This window comes from Chenopodium album, chromosome 8, assembly GCF_948465745.1.
Source record: "Chenopodium album chromosome 8, dcCheAlbu1.1, whole genome shotgun sequence".
NCBI lineage: Eukaryota > Viridiplantae > Streptophyta > Magnoliopsida > Caryophyllales > Amaranthaceae > Chenopodium > Chenopodium album.
In genome coordinates, this window is record NC_137841.1 from 72,896,793 (window position 1) to 72,914,270 (window position 17,478).

Consider the following 17,478-nt stretch of genomic DNA (forward strand, 5'->3'; position numbering starts at 1 on the left):
TGGAAATCACTCTAATCAAAGAGTTGATATTATCTGACAATAAAAGATCATTGCACAATAACTCATTAGGGAAAATCAAATCATTTACATTAAGCAAGTTAAATTTATTACACAATAAAGATCTACCTAATTTATCCATAATAGTCTAATTTAGGAATAATATTCAAAGATATCCCAAGGCATCGCACGGGCCACGGGGCACATACTACGATACTAGTACTCGTGATTGTATACGATTAATCACAATTTGATCCGTCATCCTTCCAGAGCTAGGCATGAAACATATATCAAATGGGTGGCTCCTAATATTGGCTGGCTAGCTTTGAATACTGACAGGGCAGCCAAAGGGGCACCTGAATCAGCAGGGGGAGGAGGTCTAATTAGAGATGCTTTTGGCAGAATGCTACATGCTTTCTCTATTAAGATAGGTGTCTGTGATGCTTTTATGGCCGAACTTAAGGCAATTGAATATGGGTTGGAGTTTGCGTAAAGAATGAGAGTAGGTAAGCTCCAAGTTCAAATTGATAGCCAATGTGTAATAGTTGCACTCAATAATCAAGTCATAAACCAAGGGCAGGGATATCATATCATTCAAAGGTGCAAGCAGCTAATTGAAGATGGGTGTTGGCAAGTGCAAATTATCCATGTGTATCGTGAAGCAAATAGGGCTGCAGATTGGTTAGCAAACCATGGAGTCGCTCAGAACAACAACATCGAGTTGATTCAATTCCCTCCTATCGAATTAGGACGTATTTTGCATGACGATAGTGTAGGGGTGGCTTTTCCACGTTTAATTTCTGTTTAGTATTTTATACTAGTGTAAGACCTGTGCCATGCACGGATAAAATTTAATCATTATTATTATGATTAATAATGGTCATAATATAAGACAACCTTTTTATAATCGGTATTGTAAATATATATTTATTTTTTTACGGAGAATTAGAAGTTAAGTTAGTAAATGTTTAGCCATTTTTTATAATTATATACATTAATACATATATAAACTAATGAGTCTAAAGATATCGTCTCAAGATTGTTCTTTTATATTGAGGGTTTTTTTTTTTTTTTTTTTTTTTTTTTTTTAAATACCATCCAACATTTCTATAGTTAAACTTTTAGATCCATATATGAGGTCGTGGTGGGTACATACATTTTATTTATAAGGACAAAATAATTTAACAATAATGTTTTATAAGTGAATAATAATTTGCACGGACCTAAATCTAACCATTTCTTAAATTTTTTTACCATTGAAGACTTTTAATTGTTACTTGTCGTATAATACACATATTATATAGTATTGTCTATTGTGGAATATAATATATGCATTATCTTAAAATATTTATTTTATTACTATTGATCAGCAGTTAGAATTTTTATTACAAATTCTTCCGTTTTGTATAATGTGTTTTCCGGCTTTCGGTGAACGATGTGAACTTTCATTTCTACCAAACCATAGGCTAGAATCTACGTTGCTTATTCTGGTGTTATTAGAGGAAGATGCTAGTTCACTCGAAGCACCCAATTGACATTGACCCACAAATGATCGTTCATAATCATTTGAAGTGTAAAATTGAGATTTTTTAAGTTTATTTACACTATGTCATAGTGCTTGTACTATAAGTCATTTTAAAGGGCAGCTAAATTACAACAAAAATGAAAAAATTGTCACTAATTTGAAGTCATAGAAGCAAAAACTTACAATTTGATATGTCACTGAGTGGTCTTCTTAGTTGATTATCTGACCTTTGTGAATGATATGATAGTCGTTGTTGCTTTTCCTTCAAAATTCGATATCTATTTAACCTTGCATTTTTTTTATCGCATTGATCCATATCTTTGATATGAGTTAAAATGATATCATCTAACTATACATGTATATATAAAAAAAATTGAGAAATATATATGTAACTAATGTATATTTAGATTATCAATCAGACAACCTTTTTGTGTGATTTTATTAATAAAATTAATATTTCATAGTAAGTGAATATATATTTATTTTGATGGCAGTAAGGGAATATATATAGAATACAAATAAAACTATATCTAGATAGTATTGAAGAATTGCTTTTTTAAAAAAAAAAGATAGTATTGTGGAGTATAAAAATTATATTAGAATATTTAAGATTTTATATTGTTTTTTAACATTATTTCTATTTTAATAATGATATGGTTGATACTTGATACATTTACTATAAATATATATTTTTATATTAGTTAAATAATAATAATGAATCACTCAATTGTTTTAATCAAGATTATGAGTCACTTCTTTCCAAAGAAAAAAAAAAGATTATGGGTCACTTTTAAAAAAAATAAGTACTGGGAGATTTATGGGCATATGTTAGATAATCATTCTTTGAATTTATGGGTACATTTTAGATCATCCTGTCTTTGATTCATCTTTAGTAATTGAAAATCTTTAATAATTGAAAAGGTTTGGCATAATTTTGTTGGTGATGTGGCTAGTGCTTAAAATTATATTACAGAGTACCTTAATTCTTTATTATTCAACTTTCACGGTTTGTTATGGCTTATTATGTACAAATCAAAATTTACAAATGTGTGATATTTGTTATAAGTGGCGTTTCAATGTGTAGTATTTAAATATCATGTTTTCAACTTTTCATAATTAATTTTTATACGTAATTAAAGTGGTACTTAGTTATATATGTAAGTTAATTATTATTATTATATAAAATATAAGTGATTAAGACAAATAGAAATAGACGGAGCGAGAAATTTTAGTGAGGTTATTCTATAAACCTAAAGATATATTCTCTTATTAATATCTTTAACATAAATAAAGATAAATATATTTTTCTCCTAATAGGATTAATACAGAAAATATATCACACATATATTTTCCAATATTGATGATATCATATATCTTAACAATATCATAATTATTGAAGGTGTCTAGCAAAATAGCTCACATTATATTATTCTAAAAATAAAATTAGAAAAGAACATATTATTAATCTCAGAGTAACAACTTGAGCATACAACAAAGACTCGAGAATCATCTTCATCCTTTTCGTGCTCAACCTTAATCTTTCGATGATATTTGGTTGTAGAAAACTCAGTTGATGTAAATTGGTCATCTGCATTCATGTCATTAACATCTTTAAAAACACCTTTTTTGATTCGGCGTGGCACCACTATTTGAACAATTGTCATTCGAGTGCTCGTTGCTAGAAATCTGTAATTTTAATGTATATAGTGATATTAAAAAAAAAATTGCTAAAAATATAAAATAATATTTGTATTTAAGATGACTATGGAGTGAAAAAAACCTAATAATATTGATACCTGCCAACCTTATTGCAGTCATTGCCAATATGTGCAAAAGCTAAATAATAATAATAATAATAATAATAATAATAATAATAATAATAATAATAATAATAATAATAAAACGAATATTAATTATTAATCATCATAAACCTTAAGTCGAAACTAAGTAACAACCTTATAAGCATTGTCCGACTCCTCAAATCTATAAATCTATATCTATAAATATAACTAAAGTAACAACCGCTAACATAATCCCCTATTTAAATTGTACAGATGTCAAGTTGTGGTAAAAAATTAAAATTTCACGCCTAAATCAATTGCTGACATCATATTCTTATTTTTATTTTTACTTATTTTTTAAACCTTTTTATTTTTTTACCTTGAATTATTAAATTATAATACGGAGTTTTTTTGTTTTTTTTTGAGGATAATTATTATAATATGTTATTTCTATTTTTTTTTTTTTTACATTATTATGGATTTATAAAAAACTATCTCGATCCCAAATATAATTATTCTCGGTTTAAGAGTACTCCATATTGTATAATTTTGTTTATGGTTGTGTTTGTATATTATTATTTTTTTCTCATATGAGGTACATATATAAAATTTATGTATTTCAAAGAAATTTATTATGTCATGCATCGCACGGGGCTAATTTAATTTAGAACTATAGATCACCGTGCATGGCACGAGATCTAACCTAGTGATTTTATTAAGTTTTTATCTTCGGACATCTTCATAACTGTGAATAAGGGACAATATTGTCGAATATTATACTCATAAACTTTTATCTTAAACAAACATTTCCTTTCTAAGAGTTCATTCAAATCTTTAGGAATCAAATCCATATTATCTCCATCCTGCATCATTTTAAATTCATGATATCAGAATTGGCATTATTAATCACAAATTTAATTCAATTTACTAAAAAATTAAAATATTTACCATACCTTTGTTTGTTTTTCTCGTAGGTATAAAGCAGATTTACCTAGAAGATGCACCAATTCACGATCAAAACAACAAATGAAGCACTTCTAGAATCATCAACTACCCTAATCTGAACTTTGAATCTTGGAACAGGTTGAACATAAGTATTGCACTTTTCACACAAAAACTTTGTTAGCCCTTCAACATTTATCTCCTTAACCTTCTTAAAATCTTTTTTACAGGCAAGGTAGAACCATCCATTTTCAGTTTCAATGGAGTCAATTGTAGCTAATGTGACACAAACACACACCTACAAATATAAATAAATAAATAATATTTATAATAATAAATTTTAGTCATATAAATTTGATAACTGTTATTTTAAACAATATGATTTCTGCATCATAATTGTAAAATAAAATAGTAGTAGTAAGCACTTGCCTCTTGTGTATAACGGTTCTCGTCAACTGTTTTTCTTTCAGATTTGTTTTAAAAAAGTCACTCTCATTTTTTTGTGAGATATAACTATTTATGTCAGTCACCAATTCCGAAGAAGTATTTCCACCCTTATCAAATCTGCAAAATTAATGTAACAATCAATATATATTTTGTTGTATAAGTAATCAATATATATATTTTGGGGGATATTACTCTTTCAAGAATAGTATGCATATCTAAAAAAAATCATGTACCTATTCTTAAACTCATTCAACTCATGAATATCATAATTTAAATAGAGTTTAGTCACAAATAGGGAAGTTGATAGCATGGTAGTACTTGTTATTAAATAAAATTTAATAAACATGAATATAATAGATAGTACTAATAATATTGATGTCAAAACCAAAACCCGCAACTTTACATACCTTGCCAAGTCTTAATTTTTACAAACCGTAATAAGATGATAACTTGACGGCATGGATGCTCAGATAAATAATCTTGTAATTGATCAGCATATCGATTCCATAAAGTGCATCTTAAAACATTATTTCTGAATTTAATAAACAGAAATATCATTAATTCAATATTTACTATACCTTTTCATCCAATAGCACCATCTCAATAGAATAGATATCAGCAGAATTGGAGAATGATAGTGCCCATAAACGAATGACTCTAACTCGCAAGGTTACATTCTCAGTAGTAGAACTTATGTCCTTGATGAATACTAAATTTTCAGCCATGAATGAATGAAAATTATGGTTAAATAATATAATAATAATGGTTGAACAATATAATAAGAATTAAAACCCAAATCAATTGTGATTAATGATTATATATGGTTTATATATAGGGAATAGATCTTATGTAAATATGTAAAATTAAAATTTTTTACTCGTATCTATTGCCAATCATGCATAAAATTGACATTTAATGAAAAATTGCAACTATATTTAGATAGTATTGTGGAGCATAAAAATATATTGGAAGTTTGAAAAGATTTATACTACCTTAACATTTTTTACTCGTAACTCTCCTCAATCATGCATAAAATTGATATTTAACGGAAAATTGCAACTATATTTAGGTAGTTTTGTGGAGTATAAAAATAATATTGGAAGTTTGAAAAGATTCTATACTATCTTTTCACATTATTTACTCGTAACTCTCCTCAATCATGCATAAAATTGATATTGAAAATTGCAACTATATTTAGATAGTATTGTGGAGTATAAAAATAATATTGGAAGTTTGAAAAGATTTTATACTACCTTTTCACATTATTTCTGTTTTGTGAACCATATGGTTGATATAATTACTATGTAAAGAATAATAATCAATCCTAAGAAAAAAAAATATATAATAAACCGATTGGTAAAGAATAATAATCAATCCTAAGAAAAAAAAGAGTTAATTTTTTTTTATGCAATTTCAACTTCAATCAATTGACGAACTACATACCTAAATTGAAACATTGTAAATTAAACCTAAATTTCATAAAATTCACAGCTAAAACATTCAAACAAAAATAAAAATCAAATATAGCTGACAAGGTAAAGTCGTATCCCCTAATCAAAAATAATTACCTAATTCACTAACTAAAGTAGATAGGGAAGTAGGGTCGATCTCCACAGGGAAACAAGTCTTTTTACTCCTAATTAAATATTATAATCTAAATTATTTAAGTAACCAATATTAAAAGTTGGATATGAAACTAAACTAAAAAGAGTAGGAAAAGGGAGAAAATAATATATAAAAGGATTTAGGGTATAGGTTCACCAATAAATAATATTCTGGGGCAAAATAGGGTAATCAATCATTGACATTGCACAAATAACATGATTAACAGGCTCTCGCAATTTATTAACCAACATAGACCTAACAGGCTCTCGCAATTTACTAGATCTAAGTTCTTATTGAAAATAGCCTTTAATATCAAATTAACATCTGCTCGATTCATCAATTTAATATTGCTATACTTTTACAAGCCGCAATTGTAAAACATTAAAACAATCCAATAAGAAATCATCATGCAATACCAACAATCAATAATAGTCAATCATCAATGCATCAATTAACCAGATTGTAAAGGGCTCTCGCTACTTATTACAATCACACAATTAATTTATCGGTATTAAACCTCATCTCTCGAATCTTGACTTAACCATTTATAAATTAACTTGCCTATTGAAACTAGACCTAAACATTAATTCTCATCTCTCGATTCTTGAATCAATATTGTCAAACTCATGCATAAAAGATAGGCCTAATCTAGTCACAGAGCATTAAATCAATCAATAGGAAATTAATCTAGCATTGATAATTAACAACAATAATTTACCCCTTCATATTATTTATGGATCCCCACAAACCCTAGAAATTAAACTACTCACACATAATTAAATATAAACTAAGCAAAGCAATAAAATAAATCATGATCAAAGGAATAAAATAAATAACTAAGATTAAGGGAAGAGAAATTGTCACCAAAGTAAATCTGGAATTAATCAAAGAAATAAGAACAAAGGTTTAGAGAGAGATTAAGAGAGAGAAAACTAAGTAGAGAGAGAAAGTCTAGGAGAGAGGAGATAAAGGAAGAAGAAGAGAGAAGAAGATCTCCCCCAAAAAAAGAGACGATCTAAAAACGTATTACGGAGGAGTATTTATACTCCGTACAAAAATCCTAAACTAAAACAAATTAATACGACTCTAATTGTTTCCTAAATAAACACGCGCCTGATCGGGCGAGGCACCGCCCGATCGGGCGCGCCTTTTTATCTCTAATAGCAATCTCGCGCCCGGCCGGGCGCGTCACCGGGCGCTCCTCCCGCCCGGCCGGGCGCGCCTCCGGGCGCCAGCCTTTTTGGCCGGGCGGATCATTTGGGCCAATATTTGGACTTCGATTGGGCTCCAATTCTTCGGGCCAATCTGGGTTTCCTCTTTGGGTCTTGAATACTCGGTCCAAACGCCCCGGTATCACCTCTACCGAGCCCTTAATCACCTAATCAAAAGTATTACCTAAATCCTCTAACTAAAGTAGATAGGGAAGTAGGGTCGAATCCACAGGGAAACTGGTCTTTCTACTCCTAATTAATTAATATAGTCTAAATTATCAAGGTAACCAAATTGTTGTTATAATATGAAACTATACTACGAAGATTAAGTTTAAGGAGAAAATCAGATATAAGAAGGCCTAGGGTCACAGGTTCACCAATAATTAATATTCCGGGATAAAACATAACAATCAATCAATCAACATTGCACAAATAACATGATTAACAGGCTCTCGCAATTTATTAACCAGCATAGATCTAACAGGCTCTCGCAATTTACTAGATCTAAGTTCCTATTGAAAATAGCCTTTAATATCGAATTAACATCTGCTCGATTCATCAATTCAATATTGCTAAACATTCACAATCAAATTACATCTGCTCGATTCATAATCCAATTACAAAGAATTAGAACAAATCAATAAGAAATTATCATGCAAAGTCAATAATCAATAATAATAAATTACCCCTTCATATTAATTATGGATCCCCATAAACCCTAGAATTAAATTACTCGGACATAATCAAAACTAAACAAAGCATAATAATTAAACAAGACATAACAGAAATCAGAAAGAGTAAAATACTGAGATTAATTAAAGGAGAAATCGTACCAAAACGGCGGAATTACAAGAGTGTGAGGAACAAGGAAAGAAAATAAAATCTAGAGAGAGAAAGTTAAGTAGAGAGAAGGGAGAGGAAAACTAAACTAGAGTAATAATAATGACCAGAGATCCTAAACTTGCCTAATAGAATTACATTAATACTAAGCAAGAGTTAACGCTAAAACAAAACAAAACGGAAAGTTAATCGTCTCTGAGGAACGACACGCGCCCGGTCGGGCAAGGGCTCGCCCGACCGGGCCCGCCTTTTTTCTCCCCAAAAGCTTTCTCGCGCCCGGCCGGGCGCGTGCACCGGGCGCATGTTGACTTGGCCCGCCCGACCGGGCGCGCCTCCGGGCGGAGAGAGTGGACTTGGGCGATGCTCATAGGCTTCGAAATCTCCAACTCTTGGGCCTCCGAACTTGGCCCAAGTCCTCAAATCTTCACAACCGAGCCCTTAATCACCGATTCGATGGCTCCAACCGGCCCTGGGCTATAAAATCTGGTCGTGCTTCTCCAGTGCTTGTGATTGCTCCTAAATATCTCGGGAAAATACTCCAAAAGCATAAATCCCTGCAAAAGTCAACCAAATCTACGAAAACACTAGAAAACATCAATTAGTAATAAAAGTGGCTCTAAAGAGCCAAAAACACTACTAATTATGACCAAGGGACGGGGGTAAAATACTATATAAAATGGATACATCAAACTCCCCCAAGCCAAACCTTTGCTTGTCCCTAAGCAAAGATATCATCAATGAATCAATAAATATGCTTCACCCCAATAAGTAAAAATCAAGCACAAGCGATCCAGGGTAAATCAAATAAACACGCTTCAGAGTCAACCAATCAAATCCATCCAATTACCTTTCTTCCCTAACAATTGTCAAACAGAGCAAACCACAAGAGCATATAGAATTCAAGACTAGTGCTCACACACTCGACTCTCATTTATGTGGCGAGTAAAAGATGTACTCGATCGCTCTCCATCCAACCCCTCTAATGTGAACAATGCCCTCCCAACTCACACTCTCGTGTGTATAAAAACAATGAACGCTCAATCCTACTAGTCGACTCGAAATATGCCAAATCATAACTTGCATTGATAAGCAACACTTTCACATTCATACAATTCTATGCACAAAGGTCGGAAGGTCTTTAAAGCTTGTAATGTAAGGCTAGGGTAAAGGGTAGGATAAATTTGGGAATAAGTGAGAGAAAAGCTATGCTTAAAGGAGCCATATCCTAATAAATAAAACCAAGGTCAAAAATAAATAATAACCAATAAATCTCCAACATACTCAACTCCACCAAAAATTCACCAAATACAACTCCAATCATATCAAATAATTTCCAACACTTACAATAATCACTCATAAAAATATGATAATGTAGAACTTTGAGTGAAAAACAAACTTTGAACTCATTCTTTTTTTTTTCTTTTTTTTTTAATTAACCTTCACTTAGAACAGTTGAACATCAAACATTTTTCTTTTGCTCTTTTTTTTCTTTTCAACTCATATTGGAAATTTCAACTTTGAAACACAACATCAATATTTTCCAATCAGATATCAAAGAAAAATAACTCTTCTTTTATTCCCACATTGTGCAAATAATATGAACACCACAACTCCCTCACCTCACCAACTAATAGCTCCCCCAAGCCGAGCTTGGGACTAGTAACCAATGGGGCTCATATAGGCTTGTAATGTGGCTAAATAAACAATAAAAGGGCACAAGCAACAACATGGGTAATAAGAAGGGAACAAATGTATCTAATACTCTGAAGGCTACCTAAAAGAATGAACGCCTTCGTCCTCCTCATGTGCATAATAATAAGTCATGAGACACTACTCATAGTTGCAAATCAATACTCAAATTCATTGACATACCAGGAATTATGGAACTATCACACATTTCCTAACCAAATCAACTAGTCAAGCACTATATTCACAAGTAGTTGGACAAAATTGACGCATGTTAAGGTTTTCAAGGCAATCAAACTTCAAATCATGATTAATTAATCCACAATGCTTATCATCAAATACCAAGAATCAAAACAATTTTCTCAAGTAAGGGGCACAGGGAAGCATGATTTACAATTCATTGGAACAAAACTATTCTAAGAAAGTAATAAAATCTACACTAAGAAAAATAAAAATAAAAAGAGAAGAGAGAGAGTGAAAGATGTACCATACGAACACGAGAACCTCCCCCCAAGCTAAATCAGACAATGTCCTCATTGTCTTAAGGGAAGCTAGTAGTCAAGGTGACTACTCTTCATCATCACCACATCAATGTCACCAAAGCCTCGAAGATTGCAATGCATCTCTTTGGAACAAAATTGGGCAAGAAAGAAACAAAGTGTTAGTGGGAAAAAAGATAAAAATTGAGTCAGGTGCACTATTCTGATCATAACTTTTGATATATAATTGATAATGCAATGATTCTAATTTCATTGGAAAGTAGACTTGAAGAGCTTTCCAACGATAGGTCACACGCCAAAAACGGATAAGAAACGCAAAAGTTATGGCCTGTCGAAGTTGAGCAGTTTTGCTGATCCGCTCTCGCGCCCGGTCGGGCGCCAAACCGCCCGGTAGGGCGCCACACCGCCCGGTAGGGCGCCACACCGCCCGGTAGGGCGGTATAAACCCTCTAAATTCTCTTCATTCTCGCGCCCGGTCGGGCGCCATACCGCCCGGTCGGGCGGTCGAAATATCCGTACTCGTCAACTCTCGCGCCCGGTCGGGCGGTCCTTCGCCCGGTCGGGCCCGAGGCAATGTTTGGTACGAGAGACTCCTTCTCTTTTTTTTCAAATTTGACTAACTCTTTTCCTTCTAACCTGTACAACTCAATAAACTCATTAAACTCTCTCCTCTCTCCTCTCACAGGAAATAGAAAGAAGACTAAAAAAAACAAGAAAAATACGGGTTGCCTCCCGCAAAGCGCTGGTTTATTTAGGTCCCGCACGACCATACTCCTTCTCTCAATCGGAAGAATTCAATGCCTTGAGTAACTTATCAAACGCTCCTGCAAACATTTCATTAAGCACTATATAGGGCTTAATAGCAAGCACATTTATCCCTATAAAGAAAAAGTTAGGAGCACATAAAGAGAACTCAAGGTAGAAAGAAAAATCAAAAGAGGGAGATAAAAATACACCACAACCTTCTACTTCCTCCGCTAAAAATTTAGAATTAATAGAACGAACATGGAGGTAGTCATTGTCTTTATCATCCGATAATGACTTTAACAGGCTCTCGCAATTTATTAACCAACATAGACCTAACAGGCTCTCGCAATTTACTAGATCTAAGTTCTTATTGAAAATAGCCTTTAATATCAAATTAACATCTGCTCGATTCATCAATTTAATATTGCTATACTTTTACAAGCCGCAATTGTAAAACATTAAAACAATCCAATAAGAAATCATCATGCAATACCAACAATCAATAATAGTCAATCATCAATGCATCAATTAACCAGATTGTAAAGGGCTCTCGCTACTTATTACAATCACACAATTAATTTATCGGTATTAAACCTCATCTCTCGAATCTTGACTTAACCATTTATAAATTAACTTGCCTATTGAAACTAGACCTAAACATTAATTCTCATCTCTCGATTCTTGAATCAATATTGTCAAACTCATGCATAAAAGATAGGCCTAATCTAGTCACAGAGCATTGAATCAATCAATAGGAAATTAATCTAGCATTGATAATTAACAACAATAATTTACCCCTTCATATTATTTATGGATCCCCACAAACCCTAGAAATTAAACTACTCACACATAATTAAATATAAACTAAGCAAAGCAATAAAATAAATCATGATCAAAGGAATAAAATAAATAACTAAGATTAAGGGAAGAGAAATTGTCACCAAAGTAAATCTGGAATTAATCAAAGAAATAAGAACAAAGGTTTAGAGAGAGATTAAGAGAGAGAAAACTAAGTAGAGAGAGAAAGTCTAGGAGAGAGGAGATAAAGGAAGAAGAAGAGAGAAGAAGATCTCCCCCAAAAAAAGAGACGATCTAAAAACGTATTACGGAGGAGTATTTATACTCCGTACAAAAATCCTAAACTAAAACAAATTAATACGACTCTAATTGTTTCCTAAATAAACACGCGCCCGATCGGGCGAGGCACCGCCCGATCGGGCGCGCCTTTTTATCTCTAATAGCAATCTCGCGCCCGGCCGGGCGCGTCACCGGGCGCTCCTCCCGCCCGGCCGGGCGCGCCTCCGGGCGCCAGCCTTTTTGGCCGGGCGGATCATTTGGGCCAATATTTGGACTTCGATTGGGCTCCAATTCTTCGGGCCAATCTGGGTTTCCTCTTTGGGTCTTGAATACTCGGTCCAAACGCCCCGGTATCACCTCTACCGAGCCCTTAATCACCGGTTCGATGGCTCCAACCGGCCCTGGGCTATAAAATCTGGTCGTGCTTCTCCAGTGCTTGTGATTGCTCCTAAATATCTCGGGAAAATACTCCAAAAGCATAAATCCCTGCAAAAGTCAACCAAATCTACGAAAACACTAGAAAACATCAATTAGTAATAAAAGTGGCTCTAAAGAGCCAAAAACACTACTAATTATGACCAAGGGACGGGGGTAAAATACTATATAAAATGGATACATCAATAGCAACAATCCAAAAAATTAAAGTTGATAAATTGATTCAAGAGCAATAAAAATGAAAAATAAAAAACACTAACCTGTAATTAAATTAAGGGTTACGAAATGATGATGCTTTGTAATTGTACCTATATATCTTGGAAGTGTTAAAATTTGCTTCTTTCAAAGTTTGAAGAGGTGAAAAGAATATCAGTGAAGAAAAAGAAAAGAGAAAGAGTAAGTTCTAGATGTTTCATCTTTGGGATTCTAGAATCATGGTGAAGTGCTCCGTATTGAACTATTCCTTTTCGGGTGTTTAAACAATAAATAATGCATAATAATAATAATAATATATAAGGAAATAATTATATATAATAAAAAATATAATATAATAATAATTTAGGAATTAATGAAATTGGCAGGAAAAGAAGAAATGACATTGTGCCAAGTGTCATGCAAGGTTTCGCTTTTAGTATAGGTTAATAGAATAGATTCCCGGGGTTTTTTTGCCCCTCTTTCGCAACAAACAAACAAAAAAAAAATCACAATTTGATCCAGCTCTTCCCAATAAGGCCCTATTCACCTCGAGTCTCCGTAGATAAATAGAATTCGGGTAACAGCGTTCCTCTCTTTTCTCTCCTGTTTTACAGCCTTCTCCCGTTGTCACCTCTAGTCCGAGTTCTCTTCATTGAAACGCCTTTTCAGTTTTCCTCTCTTCTCGAACGGCTTCTCAGGTAATTTTGTTCATCTTTTTTTTTTAATAACGAAGTTCTATTTCACTAGGGTTTACTGTGATTATAGTCAATCTAGGGTTCTTTGTGGGTGGATCATTGAACTTTTGCTTATAATTTCTCAAGTTATGGAATTTTGGTGCTATCATTTTTCAATCACCAAGATATTCATAAGCTTAGAAGAATTTTAAGGCTCGAAAAAATTTAAATGCTAAAATTAAGGCTCCAATTTCCCAAGTTACAATTTTTTAAGGTTAATTATAACATTAAATTATGATAAACCTCAATTTAACCTTATAATTATATGGATTTTGCTAACGAACTCCCCTGGTGTTGGATAAGCGTTAAAAATATTATTTAAAGTGGTGTTAATTTGGAAAACACGACAAAATCACGCATCGATAGATGTAATCAATGTTAATTATATAATCTCTCTACTTTTAGTTAGCTTATCCAATGCCTTGTAGGCGTTCTTTAGCTTTTGCCTAATTATATTGCTGCCAAAAGTTAATTATTTTAAGGTTTCATGGTATTGGTTTTGAATGGTGGAAAAGGTATAGCTTGGAATGTTGGTAGATTGGAGGGCCTTGCTAGACTTAGTTTTGTAGCTCTTTGCAATGAGTAGAAGTTCCTAGCAAAACATGTAGCACAATAGCAGACTAGAAGCTGTTATAATAACATCAGAAATATCCTTTTGAAGGCGCTCGAAACATTTAAATCAGTTATTCTTTTTCAAGTATAATTTGCTGACATATAACTGCATTATAGATAAGCTTTGTTCACATGAAATTCTAATTCAAGTCTATGTAAACTTTGCTTACGGATATTGATAATAAGATTTCTACAGTATATTTTACTGAGTTCGTACCCCATTACCCAAATCCATGATACGCCATTGATTGTATGTAAATGTGCACCTTAGGGTATGGATATGTATAGCTCAACCCTTCATGCTTTTATTCCTCATTGGATTACTAATGACTTTTATGAACTGCCGTCAATATAATTCTTTGATGCAACTCTTATAGCAATTGGTTTTCGATACTACTATGACTTACAAAGTACCAGATTTTGCTTGAACTTATGAATATAATAGTGATTTTAGTTCCGAAGGCTTTAATGTGTCTCTAAAGTATGCAACTTTCTCTATTCAATGTCAATGGGTATGTCCCTGAAATTTTTTCTCAATCCTTATAGTCTTAGTCCTTTTCTCTTTCAGGTCTGGTTTAATTCTTTTATGTTGCTTTCCTTGTTGATATTGCATGTAACTGATGTAAACCTGCAAATTGTCTTTGGTTCATAGTTGATTTACTATATTTCTGTAACTTATGAAGTATTAAACTTCTTGCTCAGAGCCCAGAGCTAACTTGAAAAGCCTATGCCTATCCAAATGGTTTTGATGGAGGACCTCTTTATTGTGTGCATTTATAGTTTGTTTTAACAGCACAATATTCTGAACTTTTCCTTTGTGTATGGCATTTTAGCTTGTATGAAATTAAATCCAAGTTGAACTCTGTATTGACTTTTAAAGTTATTTTCAGTTAACTTAAGGAACCTTGGTGGTGTTAGTTTCCTGTTTTGATCTGTCTGATGGAGAAGTTTAAAGCAAGGCCAGTTCTCAATTCCCAAAAGGTGCATTTTTACCTTTCTATTGCTGATATCACATAGTTGTCTAAGTGCTAGTTTGATGGCATTTGCACACAGCTTCAACCCGTTTGCGATTATCTTGTCTTCTTTTTCTTCTTTGATCTTTTGGTTTTGATTTTAATCTTATGTTTCAATTACAACCACTCAGGATTACGAGACAAATGATCGTCTGAGTAAGCTTCCCGATCAAGTTTTGAGGCTTATATTGTGTCGTTTCTGACAATGAAGGAAGCTGTTCAAACTTGTATTCTTTCCCACAGATGGATGTGCTTGTGGAAGTATGTTCCCAAGTTGAACTTTGAAGATTCAAGGGCAATGGATAGGATTATAGCTTCGAGAAGTAAGGATGAGATAGTTGACTCGGAAAGATGTTGCTTTATTAGCTTTGTGAATCGTGTCTTGGAACAATCTCTGGGTGATATTGATGAAATGAGGATAAAATTTGATTTGGATAATCTTTGCAAATTTGATATTGGTAAGTGGGTGAATTTTGCAACGGCTAGGGAACTCAATAAGCTCGAATTAGACTTTTTTCCTGCATTGTTGATCTACCGAAGACGTCCTGGTAATAAAAGCTTCTTACCTCCTAAGTATCTATACACAGTTGACTTTAAGCCTACCCTAAAATCTCTGCATCTAAATTATGTTAATGTTTCAAATGAAACTGTGACGCTTCTTTTGGATTCCTGCCAGCTCCTTGAGAATCTGTGGCTCGAGTTTTCAGAAATTTTAACTAGTGTAACCTCTGCTTCCTTGTCACTACCTTTGAAGCATTTAACAGTTTTATACTGCTTTAAAATGCAAACAATTGATGTATCTGCTCCAAAGCTCTTGTCGTTAACATATTTTGGTGACCCTATTGAGTTCAATATTCGAAGTGCCTCCTCACTTTTGGAGCTATCTGTTGGTGGTGATAGGCATGTCAAAGTAGCATATGCTTTTGAACCTTTGGCAATATATCTTTCACAATTGAAGTATCTACACCTGCGGATGCGCTTTATTCATGGGGTTAGCTTTGTTATTCTATTCAACATGTCTTGTGCTATTGCAGCTTCTGTGTTTATGTGTATGCTTACTGTTGACTTCTTTTTATGCAGAATAATCTAGCGATTGAGCACTCACCTGCCTTCCCAAATCTGAAGCATCTTGAGCTGTATGTTTTGGCTGATTTTAACGAATCCCTCCTCGGATGGATCCCTCTGATTAAGGCTTGTCCTATCCTGCAGAAACTGACTCTGAAGGCAAGTCACCCTTCCCTTTGCTCATGCTTTTGGTTAGTGATGTTAAGAGTTTAATTATATGTTGTGACATTGATCTAATACAGCTTGAATAATCAGTTTCTTCTAGCTTATTATCCATAGTATTGCCTTGAGCAATATTCGCAAATCTTTACTTACATTGTTGCTGTCATTATCTTGTTCACCACACATTGAATATGATCTTTCTCTTTTTTGTGAAATTACTCCCTTTATCCATCTACGTTTGGACATTTTCCTATAAAATGTGTCCCAATAGTTAAACATTTCTGTTTTTGATTTATTTACGACCTCTCTTTCCCTTTTTTTTTTTCTCCATTCGTTATATATGTATCTGACTACTTAGTCATTCATTAATTTGTTGGATCGTTTGTCAAATGCTGTGATTTTATTAACTCTATACACCTCTTTTTTTTATTGTAGCTTGAGGGTTCAGGTCAGCCCTCATGGGAATTTCATAAGCGTGAAGGATGCCCTCTCCGATGCTTAAAGACTTTAGAGGTTTTTGGTTACTATGGAAGTCGCCTTGATGATGAACTTATCACATATGTGTTGGCGAATTCTGTTATTCTCAGTGAAGTAATTTTGGATGTGACCTCATTGTGGTCTATGGAGCCCAATGAAGATGCCGCCATCCGTGCTAGGAAGCTCGAAGATAAAGTTCCAAATGGTGCAAAACTTGTTATAAAGCGTTCCAATAGTGATGAGATATGGTCGTTAATTACTTGATCACACTAATCTTAATTACTTGTACTGGTTAGAAGAATATGATGCGTAGCTATAAATTGTAGTTTGTTGCAAGTACTTGGGAAGTCTTGTGTGGGATTTTTGTGAATCATTTTCCATTTTGGGTTGAAAATTGAAATTGACTAGATTATCAAAGCTCAAATTT

At 33.2% G+C, this 17,478-nt stretch overlaps 1 protein-coding gene across 2 annotated transcripts; it reads left to right on the top strand.

Annotated features, from left to right (window-relative positions):
• The first annotated feature begins 13,531 nt into the window (after positions 1-13,531).
• On the top strand, positions 13,532-17,390 carry LOC145642317 (putative F-box/FBD/LRR-repeat protein At5g62970). Of its 2 annotated transcripts, XM_081693450.1 has the most exons (6): positions 13,532-13,686; positions 15,225-15,315; positions 15,479-15,503; positions 15,591-16,338; positions 16,428-16,571; positions 17,010-17,390. In XM_081693450.1, the coding sequence occupies exons 4-6, from the start codon at positions 15,595-15,597 to the stop codon at positions 17,313-17,315; spliced, it is 1,194 nt and encodes a 397-aa protein (XP_081549576.1). In that variant the 5' UTR covers positions 13,532-13,686; positions 15,225-15,315; positions 15,479-15,503; positions 15,591-15,594; the 3' UTR covers positions 17,316-17,390. The 2 variants fall into 2 exon arrangements, with proteins under 2 accessions (XP_081549576.1, XP_081549575.1); XM_081693449.1 differs by having other exon boundaries at positions 15,479-16,338.
• Positions 17,391-17,478: the final 88 nt, after the last annotated feature.

Excerpts from the sequence above, each read along its gene's own strand:
- LOC145642317 (XM_081693449.1), top strand. The coding sequence starts at position 15,553 with ATGAAGGAAGCTGTTCAAACTTGTATTCTTTCCCACAGATGGATGTGC. Across the intron at positions 16,339-16,427 it reads GGATGCGCTTTATTCATGGG|AATAATCTAGCGATTGAGCA; the intron begins GTTAGCTTTGTT and ends CTTTTTATGCAG. Across the intron at positions 16,572-17,009 it reads TGCAGAAACTGACTCTGAAG|CTTGAGGGTTCAGGTCAGCC; the intron begins GCAAGTCACCCT and ends TTTTTATTGTAG.